Here is a 27,396-nt window from a genome sequence, read left to right on the forward strand (position 1 = left end):
CTGCCCCTCCCTTGCTTGCTTGTGCTCGTTTTCTCTCTCTCTCTCTCTCTCTCTCTCTCTCTGTCTCAAAATAAATAAGTAAACTTAAAAAAATGAATAAACAAAGAGCAGAATCAGACCTATAAATACAAAGAACAAAGTAATAATTGCCAGAGGGGAGGGGGTTGGGGGTTGGCCAGAATGGGTGAAGAGGAAAGGGAGATACTGGCTTCCAGTTATAGAATGAGTAAGTCAAGGGAACAAAAACCACAGCCTAAGAAACATAGTCCGGGATACTGTAATAGTGATGTGTTGGGACAGATGGAGCTACACCTGCGGTGAGCACAGCATAACGTATAGACTGAATCACTATGTTGTACACTTGCAACTAATGTTACCAGCGTGCATCAACTATACTCAAATGAAAATAAATAAAATGTATGTGTAATGCAAAAGATCAAGTTAAATCAAGGCTCTTTGGAGAGGATCAACAATGGACTTAGACTTCCAGCTATCAAGACATATTATGAAGCTACTATAATTGTGGTGTTTTCATGAGAATAAATAAATAGACAAATGGAGCCCACTGAAGAACCCAGAAACAGACTCACAGATATGATCATCCGGCTTATGAGAAAATGTACGTTGGAGTGTCATGGTGACAGGAACCTTTTCCCAATAAACAGTGGTATGTGAGGTAGATGTCCATGTGGAGTGGAATGAACTTTTAAATGAATCTTGACTGTAGTGAAACAGTAAAGCTTCTAGCAGACAGCATAAAAATATTTTCATGAGGTAGGAGTAGGCAAAAGATTTATTTAAAAGTATGCCAAGGTACTGACTATAAAAGAAAAGATTGATAAATTTTGCTCCTTTGAAATTGAGAACTTCTATTCATCAAAGGCACCATTAAGGGAAGGAAAAGACACGATACAAAATGGTAGAAATTACTTGCAACATACATATTCAGTATATGCAAAGAATTCCCTAAAAATGTGTAAGAAAAAAACCAGACAAATCATCCTGATGTATGGACAAAATATTTAAACAGGCACTTTACAAAGGAAGATATGAAGTGTATAAAAATGTTCAATGATATAATTCAAAAAGGAAATGCAAATTAAAACTAAACTCCCTACAATGGCTAAAGTTAATAAGACTCACAGGTGTTGGCAAAGTTGAGGAACAAATAAAACTCTCATTCATTGCTTGGGCAAGTGCACTGGTAAACCACTTTAGAAAATTGTTTTGGGGGCGCCTGGGTGGCTCAGTCGGTTGAGCGTCCGACTTCGGCTCAGGTCATGATCTCACCGTCCGTGAGTTCGAGCCCCCCGTTGGGCTCTGTGCTGACAGCTCAGAGCCTGGAGCCCGTTTCAGATTCTATGTCTCCCTCTCTCTCTGCTCCTCCCCTGTTCATGCTCTGTCTCTCTCTGTCTCAAAAATAAATAAAAACGTTAAAACAAATTTAAAAAAAAGAAAACTGTTTTGTATCTATTAAAATTAAATACACACATACCTTATATGGTCAGCAATTTCATTTCCAGGTATCCATCCAACAAAATCACATACAGTATATGTACCAAAAGAAGTGAATCAAAATGCTGATAGCAGTGCTGTTCATAATAGACCCAAACTAAAAATGTTCCGAGTGTTCATTAAGACTCAGTAGACTGGATAAATATATTTAGGTATTTTCAGAGAACAAAGATAGACATCAATGAAAATGAGCAAACCATGCAACATGTAGTCACAGGGATGAATCTCACAAAATGTTGAGCTTAAAAAACTGTAAGCACATGCTTTATGATTCCAGTTAACATGAAATTTAAAAATAGGCAGAACTAATATATAGTAAAAGGAGTCAGAGAAATCTTAATGTTTGGCAATAGGGTGGGTTCGTTTCTGGGAGGAAACACGAGAGTGGCCTTGGAGTGTGCCCTTCCTAGTAACTAATGTTTTATTTCTCTGACCTGCTAAAGGTAGAAGGGGGTTACCTGAGGGCATTTGCTTTTGTGATAATTTCTGCTTTGTGATAATTCATTGAACAGCAAACATATACTGTATATATTTCTGTAAATATATATATATATATATATATATACACATACATATACACACACACATATATATATATATTTCAGTCAAAAAAATTATTTTAAAAATCAAGATAAGGGGCACCTGGGTGGCCCAGTCAGTTAAGCATCTGACTCTTGATTTCAGCTCAGGTCATGACCCCAGGGTCTTAGGATCAAGCCCCACATCATCTACCCCACTGAGCATGGAGATTAAGATTCATTCTCTCTCTCTCTCTCTCTCTCTCTCGCTCTGCTCCCCCAAACTTCCCCCACTTGCACTCTCTCAAAATAAAATAAAATAAAATAAAATTAAATTAAATTAAATTAAAATCCAGACGTAAGAAACATACTGACCAACTGCAATGTATAAATGTTACCTGAGTCCTGATTCACACAAAAGCGAGACAATTGGGGGGAATACAAAAACTCGCTGCATATTTGTTAATATAAACGGTTATTTTTAACTTCCTATATGTAATAATGGTGCAGTGGTATTTTCTTTTAAATAATTTATATTTTTGAGAGACACAACCTGAAAAAAGATATCTGGGCTTTGTCATGGAAGAGGCAGTGAGAGAAGAGTGAGAGTACAGATAGAGAATTGGCCTTAAGTAATAAATCTTGCAGCTGAGAGGTAAATAAGGATTCACTATATTATTCTCTCTCTTTTTTATTTAAATATTTCCTTAACTAGATGTTTTTAAATAATGAAATGAACACATCTTTAAATCTAAATATTTAATCTGCCATTTTTTAAAGAAGTATTTGACAACTGCAAGATTGATTTTAAAATCACGAAAGGTGGATTTCAATTTAATTAAATTTAATTGCAGAATGTACAACACTTCTATAAAGTAGAAATACTGTTCTTCTCATTCTCAGAATCACCTGGCTTAGCTCACAATCAGGACAAATGATTGTAAAGAATATTCCAAAATACTCCCTTCTTGTCCTCCATTGTTGATCTATGTTAGGTCCTGGAGGTCACCCAGCTTCCTTGTTAGCACTGACTCAGGGAGTTTATCAAAACAGTGCAATTAAAGTTTGAAGACACCCGTGGGACTTATTCTTACCATTAGTTTTACTTTCAACCCAAGCATTAATAGTTTTCCTCGTTTCTTCTGGAGACCGTTCAAAATCAACAGTTTGCGGCGTGGTTTGATACAGTTTCTCAGAACAGTTTAGATATTGCTGTAAAAAGAAAGGACAATAGCACAACACAAAAATAGTAGAAGGGAAGCAAAAGCCTACAGCTCTATGTGTTCTAAAAATCACAACACAGAGGGGTACCTGGGTGGCTCAGTCGGTTAAGCATCCAACTCTTGATTTTGGCTCAGGTCATGATCTCATGGTTCATGAGTTTGACCCCCAAGTCTTGGGCTCTGAGCTGACAGCATGGAGCCTGCTTGGGATTCTCTCTCTCCCTCTCTCTCCATCCCTCCTCTGCTCGTGCACACTCTCTCTCAAAATAAAAAAAAATGAAACTTAAAAAAAAAATAAGTAAAATAAAATCGCAACACAGAGACAAAAGCAGCTCGTGTTTATATGTCTGAAAGGAAGCCGAATCCATGTATACTTATTCTTTAATTTTTTTTTTATGTTTATTCATTTCTGAAAGACAGAGAGAGACAGAGCACAAGCAGCGGTGGGGCAGAGAGAGAGAGGGACACAGAATCTGAAGCAGGCTCCAGGTTCTGAGCTGTCAGCACGAAGCCTGACACGGGGCTCGAACTCACGAGCCGTGAGATCATGACCTGAGCCGAAGTGGGACGCTCAACCGACTGAGCCACCCAGACACCCCCATGTATACTTATTCTTAATAAAGCAAATGGATTTAAACAAATCAAACAGCTTTCCAAAAGGAATGTTCAGAAGTGTTTGGTTGCCTCTTCTGCCCTATCATTGGCATTCTTTGTTCTAAAATGCTCAAAGCAAAATGGCAAGTTACAATTTACTCTCACTGCTCTGTCCTCTCAAACAGACAAATGGGAGTCACTGCCCTACGTTCTAGATGAGAAAACTGAGGACTAGAGTGACGAAGTGATTCAGGACCGGAGTGATTACATTTTGCTTGTTGGAGGCCTAACAGAGGGTTTGGTCTCCCCGTGGTATTTGTATCAACCTCCCTAAAAGCCACTATAATTAAAATGGTAATAATATTCTCCGGTGGACATAATTGACATTTTTTCAACTTTACGTAAAATGTGAACAAAAATAACTTAAGGAATTCACTATTTTACTCACCTATACTAGTAATCCAAGTAAAAACAGTGTGCAAAATCAGTATAAAGAACCTAGCCCTCTCTTTTAACCAAGTTCCCAAGCTGGCCCCAATATGACATTCTGGACCCACCACTGATTACCACCCATGCATGGCCCTTGATTTCTAGAACTGGGAACTTTCCACTGCCTCACTGCCAAGGCAGCAGTCAAATCTACATCGACTCAAATGAAATTGCCTGCTGTTCCATTCTTGAGACCTTGGGGACATACCTCTATGGTATGTCCATAGCAGGACCCAAGGCCCCACCATGAACTGAGCAGGATGATACAAGACTTAGAAATATGGCAGGTATGAAAGTGGCTGCCTGGGGTGTGGCTTGCCATTTGCTTGACTGGGTTCTCTTATGCCAAAACCATTATAGAACAAAAGGAAAGCTTGCTAAGAGCAAACTCTGGGCCTTGGGATGACTCTTGTCCTGAGCTGGTCCAACTGTGGCTAGAACATGCTTAAGTGATTGTCCTTAATCCATGAGATGAAAGTTTTTCCAGACAGAATCCTGGGATAATAATATCTCATGCACGATACAGATCATGACAATCTGCACGACACTAATGAGGAGCTTCACATTTTAGGAACAGATGCATTCGTCATTATCCCAAATCAACATTTCTCTACTACCTATGTCCAGATCACTGTTTGGGGAAGACACAGGGCGGGAGAGAGAGTATTCCAACTTTAGGGACCATGACTGCTAATCCCTACCACATCAGCAGGCACTCCATAAAAGAGTCACTGTAAGCTTTTAGGACAGTAGGAAACAACACTTCTAAAACAGGTCCACACCCCAGGATGGACCACCCCAAGTTGCAAAAATTCTGACAATCAACTGTTAAGACACAGACTACATTACCAGACTAGAGGAGAACATTAGAAATTCAGGACTTCATTCTGCTTCCCCGAGCCAGCATTTAAATAAAACTGGTCAAATAAAAGCTATGTCACTGAGGCTAGCATTTCACCTTAATCACATCAGGATAACACAGCAATTAAAACAGGAAGATAGATTTGGATAGGGGTCACACTCAGGCTTTGCCACTTAATTATCTCGGCTACCTTTGTCAACTTGACTTTTCAGAATCCGCCTCACAATTGTAGAATTAATGGCAATTTTGTACTTATATTAGGACTATGTAGCAGTTAATGTGATAAGACCTACAACGTATTAAGTAAACGGCACATGGTAAACACTCAATAAAACTACATATTACACTGCTGTTGGGAAATGTTATAAATAGTGTTAGAATCTTGAAGCTAAAAGGGATTTAAGTCTAATTCTCTCATTTTAAAGATAAAGGTGACTTTCCCAAAGTCATGTGTCTCACAGGGAACAGAATTCACATCTCTTGGCTCCCAGTCCGGTATGCTTCCCATTGATTCTTAGTACTCTGCCATTAAAGACCTCTGAAGAAGGGGCGAGAAACGTATTTTGCTTTTTCGTGATCCACAAGAGAATTCTTAACTACTTTGTTTTGTGCTTCATCCCTGACCTTGCTTCTTGGACAACTTTGGTGGTTTTTGCAAAAATAAAATTGTTATGTGATATTTCACAACTTTAAATGGGATTTTGATAAAACCATTTCACTGAAACTCTAAGTCAGCTCAAAATTTAATCTCTTACAGATGAATGCCATGTGGCTCTTCTCACTCTTCCCTTATTTTATGCTTTGAAACTAGAGGATGCCAAGACAGCTGTGGGTCACCATTCCAGACGGACTTACCTGATGGAACATCATCGCCTTTGTCCCGTAGAGTCTGTTGGCCATGCTGAGGGTATAGTTAGAGTCTGGCTGGTTAATTTGAGAGAATAAGACTCCAAACGCTGAATGAATCCTTCCAGCTTGGCTGCACTGAAGCACCAATAAACAAAGGATGGAGTGTTAAGTTGCTTGATTTCTTGCCATTGGAGGGTTATAAATAATGTGGAAACAGTAAGTAGACAGCAAGGTGTTTGCCTCTGAATAAAAGGGTAGGGAATACTAACAAGCAAAGAGTTGGGGAGTTTAAAGCATGTTCCTTCTCTAGATTTCCTCCAGCACAACAATCTCAGCACTCTGTGACCTTAGTCACAAGTTGTGTGCAGAACTGTAAGCTATTGCAAAACACACAAGCACTTGTTGGCCCCTATGGTTAAATCCAAAAGCACAAGTTTTCATAAAGAGATCCTAGTGGGGTCTTTAGGGTGACGATCCAAGTTTTGCTGCTGTCCCTGTACCTATAGAATCATCTCTGTCACGCTCCTTCCAACGTCTCCATTTTCTGTGTGACCATGGAACCAAACACTTTAGCCCTTTGCTGAACTGATCTCACTCACCCATCCAACCCATTCCCAGGAGCAATTCTGTTAGACATACGGCTTTGAGGCATCTGCACTCAAGGACATTATTGGGGTCTACCCACATTCCCTGAAGCAAAGTTTCCCAAACTACGGACGTGCTTTAATCTCCTCACAACAAGTTGGGTTCTGTGAAGCAAGTATTTTTTGAACCTGTATGTATTTATGTGTTTTCTGAATCAATCACAATCAAACACATAACCATATCACGTGTGAGTTCTAATTTTGATGTTAACAGGAATTCTCCTACTAGAGAGAAGTGGGAATCACAGTCCCAGGCAGTGTGGGCTGGGCAACATCAGGCCCCGTTTTCCTGGGGTCTAACTATAAGGCAATGGGTCCTCTCTCAGTGACCCCACTGCAACAATCTACTCCCTCACAGATGAGGCTGGCAGACTCAGTCTCATGTTGAGATTTACGGCACAGTCCATGAAAGAACAGAAAGCTTGAGCAAGAATAACAATAAGACATATGATAAAAGCTGGGGGACTTTAATACTGTAATTATTTTCATTATGTTAACTGTATAGGCTGTAGCAATTACCAGGAAGACTAAAGGACTTGACCAACGGAGACAATGCTTCTGGGTCCTTTAGGGGCCAAAGAGAGGCTCTGCCACTCAACCCCTGCACTATTAGTCCTTGGTGCTCTTATGTTGAAGAGCATTTGATAGCTCAGTAGTGATACTATCATACCTTAGCTGAGGCCTTGAACTCTGGTTTTAAGGATTCTGCAATACGATTAAAGTGAAGCACCTAGGAAGGAAAAAGAGGAGTCAATTGATATCAAAAGCAACATACAGTCTATAAATGTGAATATTTACAAGTTACTGTTTTTCCATTTCAGAAAATGACCAATGATAACAGCTAACATTTAGTGATGTCATCTTCCGGGTACCGAACTAAGCTTTGGCATATCTTACCGAATCCTCGTAAGAGCTTCGTAAGTAGATGCTATTATCCCCATTCACGTAGGGAAACCGAGATCAAGAGAGAGGTTCCCTGACAACTGTCTGTCCGTCTCCAGACAGTAATGAGGCTCCTCTGCCCCCTCCTACTGTTCTCAGGCCCTTCACTATGACAGTGACCCTCTAGGGTCATGTAAAACATCACATGGTGTCCCTTTACAATATCTACTTTAAGCCAAGAAAATCATGAAAGTGCATCAAAATATGGAGGAAAGAAATAAAGGACAAACAATAATATGATGTATAAGTATCCAAAGAGTTGTTAAGTGATATTCATCTAGACTTTCCATAGCGACCAAAAATACATATAATGGAAAAATCACTACGTATCAGCCTTTGTAACCAGAAAAGTCACCCCTTTTCTCTTAGTCTTTCTGTTTCCCCACGTGCAAAATAGGGATAATAATCCCTACCTACCACATAGGGCTGTTGTGAACGTCAAATGTACTAATGAATTATTTTTTTTACACTTGAGAGCTTTTAAAGTGTTATTAAGTTTTTCTATTGGTTGCAATCCTGGAGGGCAAGAATAGTATCACACATGTGTTCTCTGTCATATTTAAATCACTGAAAAAAAGTGAACTCCAAAAGTAAACTACAGAAGGGTATGCATGGGAACACCAATGGGAAGGAAGAGACTGTGTTGCGTTTATTGTGTTATTTGCACTATAAGTATTGCATCATTTAACCATTATTCTAAGAAATATGATTTTCCCAAATGTGTTTCTTCAGTCACAAGATGGCAGAATTTCCTTGGTATCAAGATGCGTGTATCTGGCTGACCCAGACGGGTGCACAGAACACGTGAAAGGTCTGTGGAAATCTCTACTGTGTTCCATACCTTCTCCATCTGCCCTGCACTGTTTCCTCTGGCCCCAAGGAGAACCATACTTAGAGCATAAAGCAGACTCAGTGGTGAAAAGAAGATGTTTTCTCCTACGTTGTGCCTGTTCAGCTCTTTGAACACATCAAGGCAAAAGTCAACGTTTGCTGTGCTGAGAGGATCCATTTTATGCCAAGCACTACCTGAGAACACATGGAGGGAAAAAAATCTCAGAATATTACTTGGAAGTACAGGTAACACATAGAGTTCGGTTATTAAATTTCATGAATTTATGAGTCTGAGCACACTGCTTCGTGAAAAATTACATACTAATGAATAGAAGTCACTAATGAATAGAAATCACTAATGAATAGAAGATTTAGTGTTCCTTTCAACCAGTGGTTCAAAGCTGTCTCACTCTCATTTGTGAACATTTAAAAGTAATTGTTCTGCGGCAGAAGAACAGAAGGAATTAGGTCTTCGTGCTCTTAATGTCAATGCTACAAGATCCTCCTCATCCTGGAATTTGTACAGAGAAATTCTCTAGCTACACAAGTTCAGCCAAACAAGTTGCTTTACCACTAGACTGCACACCTTCACAGCCTCACAGGAGAACACTTTTCTCTTTCCAGATACCTTCAAGTTCTCCCCAGATAGCACTGTAAAAACATTAACTACCTGCTGCTCATCCTTCCCTTCCCTTCCCTTCCCTTCCCCTTCCCCTTCCCCTTCCCCTTCCCCCTCCCCTTCCCTTCCCCTTCCCTTCCCGCCCCTCCCCTCCCCTTCCCTTCCTCTGTGCTGAGAGGACACAGATTTCATGAATCCACTTTCATGTAACCATGCACTTCAGAGAAGGCTTCAGGATCTCCATACCCCAGGGGCCAGCCTTGACTGGCCTAAGCCAAGTGAGGTAATTCTGTCTCCTGCAACAGTGACTAATTGGGTACCAACTTTGAGTTATATTCTGAGGATCCAATGTACAGCATGGTGACTCTAGTTAATAATACAGTATCATATAGTTAGTTGAAAGTTGCTGAGAGTAGATCTTAAGCATTCGTGCGCACACACACAGAAAGTTAACTGTGTCAGGGGTTGGATGTGATCCTGGGAATCATTCCATGGTGTTTATGAATATGAAATCATCACATTGTACCTTTTAAATATATACTATTATATTCGGCAGTTATTGCTCAGTCAAGTTTGGGGGGAAACAAATAAAATTTTAACGATCAGAAGGTGCCGTGATTCTTGCCAATAAGGACAAAAGGTCATTGCTGGGCTTCTAGAAGAGGCTTCCCTCTGATAAAAAAAAGAGAGAGAGAGAGAGAGAGAGACTCACAAGAGGAAGACATCCCTCTTCTTCCTCTTGTTTTGTCTTCATGTGACTACTATCACAGCAGCGACTGTGTGACCGGGATGTAGCCAGCCCAAGAGGATAAGCCAGACGTCGGAGAGGAAAGGTGGACGGAACCTGAGTCCTTGCTGATGCACCATTAAGTGGATGGATTAATCCACCCTGGATCTGTCCTACCTTGGGATTTCTCATCATGTAGGATGATGTTTCCTTATATTTTAACTCATTTTGGTTGAGTCTTCTGTTACTTGCGACAAAAAGCACCCCAGCCTCCCCAGGCATTTCTTCCTACACCCTTGTCCGCTAGGACCCATTAGCCCACCTGCCTCACATTCACACATTTCTAGCACAGCTGCATCTTTCTCCCTTATTTAGTTCCCCAGCGATCTACAACTACTTTGTTCTTCTTCCTCTCATCTTCTAGATTACAGCTTCGCACTCTTGTAGAATTCAAGTCTAGGCCTATATTCTGTAGGCTATTATGACAGGTGACCAGTCCACTGCCTCCACCCGGGTATGTTTATTTTAGTTACTAACCTGCCTTGTTTTCAGTACATATCTGAGTTGAGCTCACTGGAAGTGTGTTCTCTGGGGCGTGACTCTGTTGGCTACTGATGTAGGCATTCGTGTCATACCTCTCACTAAAACATACTTCTCTGTGCCTTTAGAGCCAAAGGAAGCTAAGCTGAAGGTGAATGCCTCAGAACTGGGGCTGGGAGGAGGGTGCACAGCTCAGCGCTTCTCGGGCAGAGACAGCTGAAAGGAAACGTGTCGCTTGTAGACTTTCAAAATAATGACCCACCAAATTTATATGGCAAAAATGGTGATGACACATCCCTGTAATTAAAACTGGTTGTCCTAAAATAATCATTAAGGACTAAGTGCTATGTATTCGAATCATCAGACCACCCAAGATAGTATAATAGAGCCTAGCAGTTATATTATAACAAGCCTGGACTGCATTTTTCTTTGCTTTGGACAATTTTTTCTAAAGGTAGAACACAAGGGTTTTGCTAATCTTATTTAATGAAAATACTAGCATGTGCCTTTAACAGGATACTGTTCTTCAAGTTAGTTTTAATACAGCTCTCTGTAGCTGGTCTAATAATAACAATATTATTGTTGTTATTCCAGAGCGACATGGATAGAGCTTGAAAGCTCTTTATTTCACTACCTTAATAATGAAACCAGTTTTGGTCCAATAATGAGGCATGTCCGAGGCAGATGCTCTTTATACTGCCTTCTGCGTTTCGGTAAATGGGGTTAGCTAATGGAATCAGGTTCTAGAATGAAATTTCAGATTTCAGATTTATAAGTGAATGTAAATTTATTCTTCTTACATCTACATCATCATATTGTCATTATTAAAAACCTGCCTACATATTAGAGTGAACAGTAGCCCTACAGTTATGGGGGCACCTACCAAAAGAGTCTGGAATATACTGATAGACCACCTGTATGAGCCACCTACTTTTATATTACTAATCTGTTGGTTTCTTTCTCTTTTTTCAACCACAAGCATAGAAAGCAGAAGTAATCACACCCCTCAGTTCTTGGCACAGCCATCATTGGACCATAATTCTCTTCTTGGCTAACTGACTTCAACCCAATTCATTTTCTTTCTCCTCCATCCCCGTAGACAACACTTATCATTCGTTTAAAGCATATTCTTATACCTACATGTGTCCTTAAAAAATATTTGTTTCTTTATGTAGCTTTTCATTTTCATAAATGAGCTTATATCAAGTAATTTCTTTTTCACCGAGTACTTTTTGAAGACTCATCCGTGTCACTCTGGAAACATCATCTGTTACTTGCAAGTACTGTGCTTTTGTGCCTTTGCATTTTGCCAATCCATTCCCCAGTGACAGACGCCCAGACGGCCTCCTCCTCACGTCGTCACCAGCAGTGCTGCGATGGGCATCCTCACACAGACCCCCCGATGCTCCCGTGTGAGATCTCTTCACAAAGGAAAGGACTGCATCACAGGCTCCATGTACATGCCAAGCACTGCATACGTTATTCAGAGTTTAAGTCGTACAGGATGGGTTGGGTTACCCCAGTTTTGCAGACAAGGCGGTGAGGGGTTGAGAAATTCACATGGCATACGTGGGGTGGCCATGACATGAATGCAAGTCCACGTCTTCTGAAACCTATGCTCATTCCACTTGCCACTGGACACATTCAGATAAGCTTTTATTTGAGGTAACATGATTTTACTTTTGTGGCACTGTGACTATTATCCCTAATTGATAAGGACAGCATCTTACCAGAAAAATTAAGACATGTTGTCCAAGATATAAGGCATTAATAGGCTTAATCTGTTCACGAACGGTTACTAAATATAGTATTATTTGCCTCACTTCACAGTGAGATCTTCTAGCTCTCCAAGCATTTGGTTCACAATACCAAGAAGAGAAACATTAGGCTTAGGTTTTTCAACAATTACTGGGAATACATAATTCTAATTAATTCACGAACTTTGGCATTTGGCATGTCTATTTGCAAGATAGAGTTTTCACTATCGTTAACCTAGCTCTTAAGATCTCTATTTTCATCATTCACTTTCCAAGGCCTCACTCTTCTTAGTACAACAGAGTGTCCATACTAATCTTAAACTCAATAGATTTTATGCAGTAACCTTGACTGACAATTTCCCCTACATCTGAGTAATTGTCTTTGGAAAACACTGAGACGCAAATATGTGGATGAATTCGCCGATTCTTGTTAACTGAGTAACTTCCTCACTAGATTTAGCGTTCTTTGAGGGCAGGGAAAATCTACCGGTGAAATTATCAGTGTCTTGCACAACCACCCAATCACCAACACATATTAGAGAAGTCAACATTATAAACAGTTTACAGTTTCTGGTCTAATTAATATTATGCAGTCAGTTGCCGAAAAGAGGATGCCATGAGGGACAGAAGTCCCAAGGCACAAAGAATCCTACCAAAGATGCACAGACCCCAGAGAAGGTTCCACCCAGGAGATGAGGGAGAGCTGACGTGCCCCTAGAAGTAGAAGGACTTTGAATTGAGCTCCCAAAGAAGGAAGGAATTGCAGAAAATTCCTTGTAGTATATCGTCCTGCCTGCTTTTAGACTGAAAAAACCCCTCCCAAGCAAAAGGAATAGGTCACCTGGAGGCTGCCATGGGAGAAAACCAAGAAAAAGATGCCGGAAACTGCAGCCCTTCTAGGTTAAGAAGGGGGATTTCTAGGAAAAAAATAAAAAACTATTCAGGAAACGCGAAGAGAGGACATGTCTTAGAGGGGGATGTTGGCAATAAAGTACTGAAAGAGGACACAGCACTGGAAGGCATTCTTCCCAGGACATCAAGTTATTGATAAGGCCAGTCCAGTGCAGTTAAGATCTTCTAAAGAACCAAGAAGAGTTTTGCTACACAGAGGCCACGGCCATGTGTAACCAGCTCCGTTCTGGATAAGGGTTATTGGTAAGTAGAAAGTATCAACAGAGTTCTGTTTTGCTAAACAAATCAGAGGTTGGAAATTAAGTCAGCCTGCCTCCAGGATTTTAAAAATGCACACCATCCACGTTAATGTATTAACAAGCATGATAATGTACTCATCAAGGGATCAGCAAAAGGCACGCTCAAAGAATAATCTTCGCCCTCGTGTGGCTCATTACACACCTGTCCAATCGTCCTGTTTTACTGCTCTTATCTGTTCGGGTCTGGCAACAAGCGCAGCTGAAACACTGAAGCACAGAAATACTTCTCTTTACCTTTGCTGCTTTCCCGGGTGAAGCGGACAATTTGGCAGGTGAGATTGGAGCTGTGTCCCTGACGAGGAAATATAAAGCCTTCACTTTTTGCCCCTCCCTTTCCATTGTGTCCTTAGTGATTCAGCTCCACATCCGCCTGGCAGAAAGCACAGCCCTGGGAAGGAAGTCCCTCTAGAGGCCACCCGGAGCTGCCTTGCATCTAGGAGACTCTCAGGACGGCCAGTGCTTTCTGGAGAAGTGTGCAGTGCTTACCCGCCTTCTGCCCTGCTAAGGAGGAAACATTTGCAAGCCTAATCTCTATTCGAGAAAATAAGCTGTCTTTCTAAAAGGAGTACCTGGAACATATCCAAGTGGGCAGGGCCGTGTTCAAAATTCCAAAGACTGCTGTTTCCGTGTGCACAGCACAGAGCAATTCAAAAAGAAAGCTCTCGGCTGTGGCAGAAAGATTCCAGCCATCATGGCTGCTTCCTGGCCTGAGGCCCATTCATCCCGAGATTTTCTGAGCTCTGTTGCGCGGAGTAGATGTTTTTGTGCGAAGCTTCTGCAATCTGCTGGCAGGTAATTCCTGTCCCATATAAAGGACATAAGAATGAGCTCAAGCAGGACTTACTCTGTGGTTTCAGTTTAAAAGCTTGGTAGGAACAACAAGCCACCTCTACCTAAACTGAGTTCAGAGGTATGATTCAGCACCATGCAAGAAAGATTACAAATTAGGGGTAGAGATCAAAGCTAGAGACAAAAAAAAAAGGGGGGGGGGCTGTGCAGTAGTCGAGAATCAGCGCCAAGAGACAAGCCTAGCTTCCCAGAGGCTATTCTTGCCCGTGTGATCCAGAGCCCAGCCTCTCCGGGGGAATACCACTGTCCACACTTAAACTATGATGGCAGACTGCACTGCGCTTGCAATAAGAGAAAGCCCTTTATGGCCAGTGATTTTTCTTTTCAACAGGATGTTCTCCCCTAGTCGAAACTCAACCCTTCTAAAAGACATTAAGAGCCAGAAGAGTGAGATGTAAAATTGTGGCCCTAATAGCCACCAGGCCCATAAGATTCTCATAGAAACAAGTGTATACAACGAACCCTACGGAACTAAAAAGAGTCCTAGATCTGTCCAGTCTTTTTTGCCCAGGGCAAGTGTTTTCTGTCATGAGCCCATTCTGCCTGGGGGTTTCCATCCACTTGGAAGCCTCGTGTCCATGGCTAGCACTCACCTTCCACCTCTTCAGCTTGTCTCATCTCCCTGCAGATCTAATAAGGAAAAGGCTGATTTGCTTAGCTTTCTTGCTATCTAAGGATTGAGCTGATCCAAGATCTTCTCCATCCTTGGTCTAGACAGAACCCCTGTTATTTTCCGCTAGAGAACAAGTTCTTGCACTCCATTTGATTTTTTTCTTCCAGGTGGAAGGATACTCATTAACATAACACTCTTTGTCCCTCTTTACTCTCTCACCCACTCCTCCTTCCCCAGTGTCCCAGCCTGGATTCCCCAAAAACAGAGCCTTAGACAAAGTCCTGCTTGCCTGGAATTAATTCAGGAATGATCTCAGGGAATAGAAGAGAAAGAAGGGGTCCAGGAAAAGACAAAAAGCTAATACGATGATTGTTGTAAGGTGGCCACTGATACCTGATCCCATGGACCTTCAAAGGAACCTTATAAAATGTATCTCAGAACTGTCCACAAAGTGAGGGAAGCATTTATCCCCACTGGTCAAAAGTGACCCCGTGGGCGTTAACTCGGGTCGTACTTGTACGCACATCAAGCGTGCACATCCCACACCAGGGCATCAGAAAAGCGGCGGAGCCGGAAGCAACATGTGAGTGGAGATGTTATCAGGTTACAACGCACGAAGGCATTGAAAGCATGTGTACAACCTATAGCCTCCCAAGCAGCTAGATTAGGTGGGTGACAGAATGTCCAGTGGCTCAGAACAGCTGTCCCACCCCTCTAAGCCATGACCTTACCTGTAGGCAAATTTGGGAGAAAAGCTGCCAGTTTCCTTATGTGGGTGCTAGCTACCCAAAGGAAGTGCACAAAAGACTCTGGTCTTTTCGTCCTGCCCTAGGTACTTCCTGGGGCAGTGCCCCACATTGAGGGTCCAGGAATTCCTATGACTAGGTTGTACATCTGTCTAATTCTGTGGACAATAATTTTTTTACTGTTTATTTTTGAGAGAGAGAGAGAAAGAGAGAGAGTGAGCACGAGTGGGGGAGGGGCAGAGACAGATACACGCAGAATCCAAAACAGACTCCAGGCTCTGAGCTGTTGGCACAGAGTCCAACGCGGGGCTCGAAATCATGAACAGTGAGGTGATGACCCGAGTCGAAGTTGGACACGTAACCTACTAAGCCACCCAGGTGTCCCTGTGGATGATAATTAGAATCCATTGCTGCCTCATACCTAATCCAGTCTTTCAACCTATCTGACCTGTCATAAATATTTTGTTCTCCATCTCCCTAATTCTTCACTTTTCTCTCAATATTTTTCAAGACGCAGGTGAGGTAAGAGTGTTATTTATTGGACCTCATAGCCTAGGACAGTTAGCATGGGCTAGAGACAGAGTACAGGCTGGATTTCTGTCCCCAGGTATTCCCTCCTCTTGGGCAGACCATCTTGATGATGGCCTCCATCAGGAGTTAAAGAAACATCTGGGGAGCCTGGGTGGCTCAGTCGGTTGAGCGTCTGACTTCATCTCAGGTCATGATCTCGCAGCTCGTGAGTTCAAGCCCTGCGTCGGGCTCTATGCTGACAGCTTGGAGCCTGGAGCCTGCTTCGGATTCTGTGCCTCCCTCTCTCTCTGCCCCTCCCCTGCTCACGCTCTGTCTCTCTCTGTCCCTCAAAAATAAATGAACATTAAGAAAATTAAAAAAAAAAACAAGAAGTTACAGAAAAATTTTAAGAAAGAACCTGGAGGCAACCAAGAGGGCATAAGTAATCTTAACAGAAATTGCTTTAATGGTGTTCTAAAGGAAGAATGTAGGCTGTAATGCATTGCAGAACATATTAGAAAAGAACACACCCTTGAAGGGAAGTTGTAACATAAGATAACCCTAGAGGAAGCAAAGTTGAAGAACTTTTATCTGTGACTTTATTGAGTAAGTTGTTCTTGGGAGCTTAGCATGGAAGAGAGGGTGAGGAGGAATTCAGGAGCACCTACTCTATGTGGGAGATAGAAAGGGATGGAGAATGTTGACTTCTGGAATTTTCTTTTTTTTCCATTTGTAAGCATTTATTATGACTTCTGGAATTTTCATTTGCATTATGTCATCCCCCTTTGTAGGGTAGCCAAATTTAGCAAGTAAAACTACAGGATGCCCAGTTATAGGAATAATTTTACAGAAGTATATCCCAAATATTGTATGAAACAAATTTATACTATATACAGCACGTTTCCACTAAAAAAAGCATTATTTATCTGAAATTCAAATTTAACTGGGTGTTCTGTATTTTATCTGGCAACACCACTTCTTTGACATTTTCCTGAGAGACTATAGTAAATATATATATTTAATGGACATTTATTTGACCTAGACACAGAATTAGGAAAGGTCCACAAGGCAGCTTGATGCAGATTTGGGTACCAAATTTATGTACTGAAGAAAAGAAAAACAAAATGGACAAGTGGCTATTGTTAAGAGAAAAGAGAGAAAAATTGATGAGAAAAACCACCCAAAGAGATATAATGTGGCAAGATGCTATGCGGATGGAAGAACCAACTTTACCCAAAATGACAGATGGTCCTTCCCAAACAAAAGAGTAGAGCAGAAAAAAATGGATACACATTTAAACAAATTTGCACATATGAGGGGCACCTGAGTGGCTCAGTCGGTTGAGTGTCTGACTTCAGCTCAGGTCATGATCTCACAGTCTGTGAGTTCAAGCCCCGTGTCGGGTTCTGTGCTGACAGCTCAGAGCCTGGAGCCTGCTTCGCATTCTGTGTCTCCCTCTCTCTCTGCTCCTCTCCCACTCATGCTCTGTCTCTCTCTCTCTCCTTCAAAAATAAATAAAAACATTAAAAAAATGTTGCATATATGAGAGTTAAAAGTTTTGTCCAAATTGTTAATTCCTTATGGACAGAGACCACATTTTTGCCAAATGCCTGACATTCAGTAAGCACTCAATCACCATTTGTTAAACTGAACTGCTCATCTCTTTATTGACAGGAGGGGAAAGGGATGTGTTTCACACGGAGATGGGGCAAGACGTGAAGGTTGGGAAAAGTGAAGAAGGGCCTGATAAGACCTAAAAGACTTCACTGACTGTCACTTGGGGCTGGAACCACACGATTCATGATACAAAGTGAGAGTGATGTGCTAACAGGTACATTTTGCTGCGGTTTGTACACTCCCAGACCCTTGGAATGTAATCACCCAGCCAATCTCCATCTTTTTTTTTTTGCAAACATTTCAGTTTTCTGATGGAACATTTACAAAAAACAGGACTTTCCAGTGAAACTAGAACTCCTACTTTCCCAGACATAAAGCTACTCTTTCAAAAGAAGTCAGGTCACGTGAAAACCAAGAGTTTGGAGAACAACACTGAGGGCACTTCCCTAGCTCTTGACAAAGACCTGGCTGCAACAAAATGGAAAGAGTGTGAGGCACCGACCCAAGAAAAATAATCAACAATGCTACTGTTTTATTTTCCACGAGGCACAGAAAGAGCCTTTCAACTACAACAAGCAAATCCAAGTACTAGAAAGGTGGGCCCTTCAGCCCTCGATAGGTCTCCATACTTTAGTCCGTATACTTGCGGTATTCTTCAGGTAAGTCAAGAGGAATTCACTACCTAAAACAAACAAAAAAACTGAAAAAAACTAAAAACAAAAACAAAAAACTGGTCTCTCAAAAACTCTTACAAGTCTCATCAAAAGACCCTGGTAAGAAACTAGGCAAGTCACAGATCGGGGGAAAATACTGACAACACATACACCTGAAAAAGGATAGGTACTTAGAACACACAAACACTTACAACCAAAAAAAGTTAAAGACAAATAAATGGTCAAATATTTGCACACACACTTCACCGAAGAATATGTATGAATGGCCAACAAGCGCAGAACAAAGTGCTCAACATCATTAGTCATCAGAGAAATGCAAACTAAAACAAAAGACGTAACATTTCATAGCCGCTAGAATGAGTACATAAAAAAGGCCGACCATACCAAAGGCTGACGAGGAACTGGAGCAAAGAGAACTCTCGCACACCTGCTGGCGGGGATGTAAAATCGGACAGCCAATTGGGGAAAAGGGCCAGGTTCTTCAAAAGTTAAACGTGCACCTACCCTGTGATCTAACAGTTCTTCTTCAAAGTATTTATCCGAGAGAAATGAAAACGCATTTCCACCCCTAGCCTTGCACGAGAATGTTGACAGTGGCTTCAAACACAAGAGCTGAACACTAGATGTCCGAACAGAGAAAATATAAACAAACTATGACACGTCCATGTACTGGAAAACTACAAAGCATTGAGAAGAAACAAGTTACCAATACATACAATAACACTGAGTCAATGTGAAAAGCATTAATGCTGAGTGAAAGAAGTCAGACGAGGGGAACAAAAAAACTACGCAGGCATCCGGTAAGTACATACGATTTAAAAAAAAAACAAAAACAAACAGCGGTTGTTCCTCTTGGGACAGGGTTAACTGGGAAGGGGCATACACCTCGGTGCAGGCATTAGTGAGTAAACTGACTGATTTTAACACTTCACTATATGTAAATGATACAGTAATAATAGTGTTCTATTTTAAATTAGATAATCTAATTTAACTTTTCCCAACATTTCCTTAATATTTTTTCCCAATATTTTCTTTTCCCAATATTTTCCCAATATTTTCTTTTTTCCAAAAATTTTTATAGTTTTACATTTTACATTTAAAGGTTAATTCTGAGGGGCGCCTGGGTGGCTCAGTCTTTTAAGCGTCAGACTTTGGCTCAGGTCATGATCTCACGGTCTGTGGGTTAGAGCCCTGCATCGGGCTCTGTGCGGACAGCTCAGAGCCTGGAGCCTGTTTCGGATTCTGTGTCTCCCTCTCTCTCTGCCCCTCCCCCTCTCATGCTCTATCTCTGTCTGTCTCTGAAAAATGAATAAACCTTAAAAAAATGTTTTTTAATAAAGGAATAAAAGTTAATTTTGAATTAATTTTTGTATGAGGTTTAGGTCAAGATTTTCTCTCTTTTTTCTTTTTTTTTTTCTTTCAAATTTTTATTTAAATTCCAGCAAGTTAAGATACAGTGTAATATTAGTTTCAGGTATAGAATTTAGTGATTCAGCACTTCATATGATACCCAGCACTATCACAAGTGCCCTCCTTAATCCTCTATTTCCCTCATCCCGGACCCACCTCCCCTCTGGTAACCATCAGTTTGTTCTCTATAGTTAAGTGTCTGTTTCTTGGTTCCTCTCTGTTCCCCCCATCCCCCCCCACACACACATACACCATGTTCATTTGTTTTGTTTCTTAAATTTGCAACAACATGAGTTGGGTATCATGCTAAGTGAAATAAATCAGTTAGAGAAAGACAAATTCCATATGATTTTCACTCGTGTGAAATTTAAGATTTTTTCTTTCATTTTTTTGGAGGGGAGGGTCTATGGCTGTCCAATTTCCCCAACATCATTTGTTGAAAATGCTCCTTTTTCCACTGAATAGTTTTTGAACCCTTGTCAAGAATCTACTGGGCATACTAGTGTGAATCTTCTTGTGGATTCTCAGTTCTTATTCCATTGATCATTGTGACTATCCCTTTGCCAATACTACACAATCTCGGTTATCTATATAATACATCTTATAACAGAATAGAATGATAATTCGTATTTCTTCTTCCTCTTTAAAATAATTAGTTTAAAAGGCTGTTAGGCTTAGAATTAGTATTTAAAATAATACTCTTTCAGACATAATTTACAAACCAGGAGAAAGTCACCAAACCTTAGTGACCCTGGAACAGTCAAGAAGCACCTAGGACATACACTGCAAATCCTAGTTCCTTGCACTTGGAGAGGGTTTGGGCACTGGTACCAGTCTGTCGGGGTCTCAACCACAAAGCCTCCCATTGCCCACACTAGACACTGACTTCAAATATGTCTTGCAGGACTTCATCAGTATCATACAAGTTAGGGCATGAATGGAAGGAGGTTCTTGTGGTTCTCTAATAGTTCATGTGTATAAATTACTTCTCCAATGTGATCTCTTACATTGATGGCCCTCAATGAAACTCTCAATAGTTATACCTTCTGTGGTCCCTCCCTCTGTGACTTGCTTTAAACATTAGAATGTGTCAAAAATTTTGTTTTGGTTAATATATAAAAGTCAATTCCTTCTTTCCTATAGACTAGCAATGAACAATTGGAATTTTTTTTTAATTTTTTTTTTAACGTTTATTTATTTTTGGGACAGAGAGAGACAGAGCATGAACAGGGGAGGGGCAGAGAGAGAGGGAGACACAGAATCGGAAGCAAGCTCCAGGCTCTGAGCCATCAGCCCAGAGCCCGACACGGGGCTCGAACTCACGAACCGCGAGATCGTGACCTGAGCCAAAGTCGGATGCTCAACCGACTGAGCAACTGGAATTTGAAACTAAAAACAAAGCACCATTTACATTAGCACGCCCAAAATGAAATACTCAGATGTAAATCTAACAAAATATTATAAGACGTATATGAGGAAAATTACAAAAGTCTCATGAAAGAAATCAAAGATATAAATAAATGGAGAGATATTCCATGTTCATAGATAAGAAGACGCAATACTGCTAAGATGTCAGTTCTTCCCACTTTCACCTACAGATTCAAAACGTTCCCAATCAAAATCCCAGCAAGTGACTTGGTAGACTTCTGCAAGCTGACTCGAAAGTTTAAGTAGACAGGCGAAAGATCCAGAATAACCAACACAATATTTGTTTAGGATAAGAATATAGCTATGGGAAGGTTATTCTTTCTATTTTTTAAATTGAAACAAAATTGACATATAACATTGGGTAAGTTTAAGGTGTGCAACATGTTGATTTGATATATTTATATATTACAATATGATTACCACTGTAGCTGTAGCTAAAGTAATACTTCTACCATGTCCTATAATTATTATTTTTTTTGTAGTGGGAACAATTAAGATCTCATCTCTTAGCAACTTTGAAGTGTATAATACAGTATTGTTAACTATAATCACTGGGCTGTGCATTAGCTCTCCAGCACTTATTTACCTACTAGTTCTGACATATTCCCAACACAATACTGAAAAAGAAAAACAAAGTCTTCTTGGGTAGGGAACTGATATTACCTGACCTCAAAACTTACTATAAAGCTACAGGAACTAAAACAAGGTACTCCTGGTGAAAGAATAGACAAATATATCAATGGAACATAATAGAGAGCCAGAAATGGACCCATGCAAATAAAAACAACTGACCTTGACAAAGGTAGCAAAAGCAATTTAGTGGAGAAAGAATAGTCTTTTCCACAAATGATGCTGGAATAACTGGACAATCATCTTTAAAAATGAATTTAGACAGTAACTTTATACTGCTCGTAAAACTTAACTCAAAACTGGTTACAAACCTAAATGCAAAATCAAAGCTATAAAACTTCTACAACACAATACAGAAAACAATCTAGGTGACCTTGGGTTAGGTAACAACACAGTTTTTGGATACAATATCAAAAGCATTCTCCCAGCAACACATTTGGTAAGTCGGGCTTTGTTAAAATGTAAAACTTCTGCACTGCAAAAGATACTGTGAAGAGAATGAGAAGATAATCCTACGACCAGGAGAAAATATTTACAAAACACACATCTGATAAAGGACTTGTATTCAAAATATACAAAGAACTCAAAACTCAACTATCAGAAACACAAGCCACGTAATTAAAAAGGGGGCAAAAGATCTGAACAGACATCACCAAAGGAGATATGCAGGTGACAAACACAAAAAGTACTCAACATTATTTGCCATTAGCGAATTGCAAATTGAGGTGACAGTGAGATAGCCCCACACATCTAGCAGAATGGCCAAAATCAAAAGCACTGAAAACCCCCAAGGCTGGTGAAGATGTGGCACAACAAGGGCTCTCACCTGTTGGAAATGCGAAATGGTGCTGCCATTTTGGAAGAAAGTTTGGGAGTTTCTTAACAAAGCTAAATATAGTTCTACCACGTGATGCAGTAATCATGCTCCTAGGTATTTACCCAAATGAGGTGAACACTTATGTCCACGTAAACACCTACACACAAATGTTTATAGAAGCTTTCTTCACAATTGTCAAACACTGGAGCAGCAAAGATGTCCTTCAGTAGCTGAGTGGATGAACAAACTGTGGTACCTTCATACAATGGAATACCACTTGGCACTAAAGAGAAATGAACTATCAAGCCATGCAGAGACACGGGGGGATCTTAAATGCATATGATTAAGTGAAAAAAATCCAACATGAAAAGGTTAAATACTGTTTGATTCCAAGTACATGGCATTGTGGAAAAGGCAAAACTGTAGAGACTGAAAAGATAAGCAGTTTGCAGGGAGTAGGCAGGGATAAATATGTGGAGAACAGAAGTTTTAGGGCAGGAAAATTTTCTATAGATATTGTAATGGTGGATATGTGACATTATGCATTTGCCAAAGCCCCAAGAACCGTATAACATAGAGTGAACTCTAAGGTAAACTATGGACTTCAGTTAATAATAATGTATCAAGATCCATCCATCGAATATAACCACACTAATCCAAGTTGACAACAGGGAATACTATGGAGGGTACAGAGAGAACCCTCTCTACTTTCTGAACAATTTTTCGGTAAAACTAAAACTGCTCTATGAAAAAGTCTATTCGTTGTGTGTGTGTGTTTGTTTTAAATAGCAATGCGATGCCTGTCCTGGACATAAGCCTTAAGAAGACCCACTAGTTTTGACCACTGTGCCGTGGGGAGTCTTTAGCCACCAGTAAGTCCCAGTACCATGCTTGAGAGACAATGTGAGAAGGCCACACAGAGGGATCAAGCGGAGAAAAAAGTCCCAGAAACAGCAGAGGAGAGTCAAAGAACCCAGCCAACAGCAAAATCCGAGGCCCAGACGCTGACCCCAGCTGAGCCACCGCAGCCAGCCTCCCAAGCCACTTCCGACAGCCTCGAAGAGGCACCAGACATGTGAGTGAGCGGTCATCCTGGAGTTTCCAGTCCCAGCAGACGCCATGCAGGAAAGACAACCCATCCCCTCTGTGCCCGGTTTTGAGGTTCTGACCCCATACAATTGTGAGCAAATAAAATGGTTATTTGAAGTTTTGCTACTCAGCGATAGATAAGTCAAAAAGACCAAACAACATAAAAGTTACTGAAGAACAGCAGGTATTTTGTTTTGCCTCCCTTCCCCATCATGTTTGGCTCCAAGCAAGTGCAAAGTATAACTGACTCACAAAACAATCATAGGCCTTATGAAGGCAGGCGGCTTTCACGCTCTGTCCATTCAGCAGAGGTTACTAGGGGGGTGCAGTCAGTTCAGTTTTCTGCTATCATATCCTTTAGTTTGGAATTTTAGGAGTGGAGTCAATGATCAGCTGATCTCATTGTGTAAAACATGTTTAGTTGGCAAACATGACCGTAAGCGACAGAGGAGTGACAGGTGGTGGTTCCCAGCCTTCATTTCTAAGTCTTCCTCACTAGGAATACGTGGATATTCAACCGATATTTATGGAGGGCCTGCCATGAGCCAGGCACTGTGCTTAGCATGCTGCGACTGGCAGAGAAAACCACAAAGCAGCTGTCACCAGGGATGTGTCCTTCAGTGACTGTGTGGCAAGTGGTGAGCTGGCTTGGATGGATCCTATTGAGACATCCAGGTTTTGCAAATGTTCCTCCACCCTTGTTTCAGAAGGCTCCTGATGCTCTTGTTACGAAAATAAGTATATAATAAAAATAGAGGGGCACCTGGGTGGCTCGGTCGGTTAAGCATCCAACCTCAGCTCAGGTCAAGTTCTCAAGGTGAGTTCGAGCTTCGTGCTCTCTTCTATCAGCATAGAGCCTGCTTGAAATCCTGTCTCCCTCTCTCTCTGTCCCTCCCCCGCTGGTTCTCTCACTCACTCTCAAAATAAATGAACTTCAAAAAATAGTAAAAATAGTAATAGAGAAGCCCTTCTTACTTAGTTATAGGAAATACTGAGTTTCTGTCAGTAATTCAGATTTTTCAGTGCAGCATCTTCATCGATTATAAAGAGGAGTGCTTTCTTCTGTAGCTGCCTGACGTCTGCTGCTAATTCCCCTTTATCCCAGGGAGTATCTCTCTCGCATCTATGGGCACTGAAGCTTCCGTCTTGGAACTGTAGTCCCCACCTCGCTGCCTCTCTGCCTAAGCCTTGGCCGGAGTGGTGGGTGATTGAATCTGAAGTGAAAGGGAACATCCATGGTGCCCAAACTAGAAATATCTGATGTATCTGTGAACTCTGTTCAACCCCTCTTCTGACGGCCACAGGCCCTGAATTTAAGAACTTACAGGCTGGTGTGCCTCCTGACTTTCTCAGTCCCCCAAAAAATCACCACCACCACCACCCCCCAGCCTGACCTGGCACCACTCTCTCCACTGGCATGCCCCTGGGGGGCTGCATTCCACGGTGCTTGTATTCCTGGGACGGGGAGGCAAAGTTCAGCTGCACAAAGCCTTACCCAGAGAGGACCCAGGTTGACAGCTAGGAGTTACGGTGCAGTCATACTGTTATTTTTAGATTTTCAACCAGTGAAATGCTGAGAGCAGGAAGTGGTGAATATTATATGCTGCTGTTATCTGAAGCTTGTGTATACAAAACAGTCTCATTTGGGGAGGGGAGGGGAGGGGAGGGGAGGAGAGGGGTGGGGAGGGGAGGGGAGCAATGTCAGAAGACCGTTCTGTTGACTAACTCGCTGCTTCACAGGAAGAGGCCAACTAGAACTGCTTCTTCCAATTACACAGCACGATGAAGAACTACGAGGTGATAACATTTGTAGTTCACGTTTGCTCAATGTATTAAAGGACAAAAGCTTGCAGAATCGCCAGAGCTTGTTGGGGGGGGGGGCGGGTGGCAAAGGGTCCTAAGGCTTTAAGATTGATTGTGTTTAAACAACGGTCCCAGATTTTTCAGGTAGCTTCATGGAGCATCAGCGTTGCTACCTTGTACACGGAGTCTAAGCACACTCTGTGTCTCGGCCTCTCAAATTACTTCTTCATTTCGCTGAATGTGCGTTTAGTGGCAGATACTCTGCCAACTGAGTGGCGGAGCCACGTAGGGTAGAACTGGTCTCATTTTACTCTTACGGAAGCGAGGACGAAACCGGCCCGGGGCAAGCACACAAAACACGCTAGATTAATTAGTGATGATGAACCAAATGACAGAATACATCATTAGTGAACAAATGACCAAATCGTGTTGTGGTACAAGCAGACGCACCAGAGCTGGTCTCTAGGTCCTGTCGTCCCCAAACCCAATTGCCTCAATTCTGGGAGACATTGGTGGGGTGTGGAAGAAACTGGCCTGACACCCTCACTCAACTGCATGTAAAATGTATGGGTTTCAGCTTACACACACGAGAGCTGAGAGAGACCCCCAAGTTCACTTAGGTCAAAGTGCTCACCTTACAGAAGACAAAAAAAGGAAGCTTAGAATTGACTACTTGGTCGGGACCTGACTAGGACTGGAACCTACTGGTAGTCAGTCTGCACCTTGACCAATCAGGTCGCTTTACCTTGATGACATCTGACTCTTCCTTTTTTTTTTTTTTTTTAATTCTTTTTTTTTTTTTTTTTAAATTTACATCCAAGTGAGTTAGCATATAGTGCAATAATGATTTTAGGAGTAGAATCCACTGATTCATCCCCTACATATAACATCCAGTGCTCATCCCAACAAGTGTCTTCCTTAATGCCTCCTGCCCGTTTAGCCGTCCCTCCACCCACAACCTCTCCAGCAACCTTCGATTTGTTCTCTGTTTTTAAGTCTCTTGCTTTGTTCCCCTCCCTGTTTTCATATTATCTTTGTTTCCCTTCCCTTATGTTCATCTGTTTTGTATCTTAAATTCCACATGAGTGAAGTCATATGACTTGTCCTTCTCTGACTAATTCTGCTTAGCAAAATACACTCTAGCTCCATCCACATTGTTGCAAACGGCAAAACTTCATTCTTTTCGATCGCTGAGTAATACTCCATTGTGTGTGTGTGTGTGTGTGTGTATATATATATATATATATATATATATATACACATACCACATCTTCTTTATCCATCCATCAGTCAATGGACATTTGGGCTCTTTCCATACTTTGGCTATTGTTGATAGCGCTGCTATAAGCCTTGGGGAGCATGTGCCCCTTTGAAACAGCACCCCTGTATCCCTGGGATAAATGCCTAGGAGTGCAACTGCTGGGTCATAGGGTAGTTCTATTTTTAGTTTTTTGAGGAGCCTCCATACTATTTTCCAGAGTGGCTGTACCAGTTTGCATTTCCACCAGCAGTGCAAAAGGTGAATCTTCTAAATTTCCAAGCAATGACTTTTAAAATGATAAATGGGGGGGGGGGGGGGGCTGTGTGGCTCAGTCGGTTAGGCATCCGACTTTGGCTCAGGTCATGATCTCACGGTTTGGGAGTGAGCCCTGCACTGGGCTCTGTGCTGAAAGCTCAGAGCCTGGAGCCTGCTTCGGATTCTGTGTCTCCCTCTCTCTGCCCCTCCCCCGTTCATGCTCTGTCTTTCTCTGTCTCTCAATAATAAATAAATGTTTAAAAAAATTTTTTTAAAGCAAAATGATAAATGGTGGGGTGCCTGGGTGGCTCAGTTAAGTGACTGACTTCGGCTCAGGTCATGATCCCATGGTTTGTGAGTCGGCTCTGTGCTG

At 41.5% G+C, this 27,396-nt stretch overlaps 1 protein-coding gene across 2 annotated transcripts in view; it reads right to left on the reverse strand.

Moving 5' to 3' along the window:
- Positions 1–27,396, reverse strand: part of SERPINB11 (serpin family B member 11) — a 74,340-nt gene that overhangs the window by 9,940 nt on the left and 37,004 nt on the right. The window contains exons 1-5 of one of the 2 annotated variants that reach the window (XM_049619716.1): positions 13,464–13,617; positions 8,478–8,662; positions 7,365–7,424; positions 6,057–6,185; positions 3,128–3,245 (exon numbers count right to left, since the gene is read on the reverse strand). In XM_049619716.1, coding sequence (XP_049475673.1) covers positions 3,128–3,245; positions 6,057–6,185; positions 7,365–7,424; positions 8,478–8,645 — 475 coding nt within the window. In that variant the 5' untranslated portion in view covers positions 8,646–8,662; positions 13,464–13,617. Of the gene's footprint in view, positions 1–3,127; positions 3,246–6,056; positions 6,186–7,364; positions 7,425–8,477; positions 8,663–13,463; positions 13,618–27,396 lie in introns of those variants that run through there. The other variant, XM_049619715.1, reaches the window with a different exon arrangement.

Source organism: Panthera uncia (assembly GCF_023721935.1).
Source record: "Panthera uncia isolate 11264 chromosome D3 unlocalized genomic scaffold, Puncia_PCG_1.0 HiC_scaffold_8, whole genome shotgun sequence".
Classification (NCBI taxonomy): Eukaryota; Metazoa; Chordata; class Mammalia; order Carnivora; family Felidae; genus Panthera; species Panthera uncia.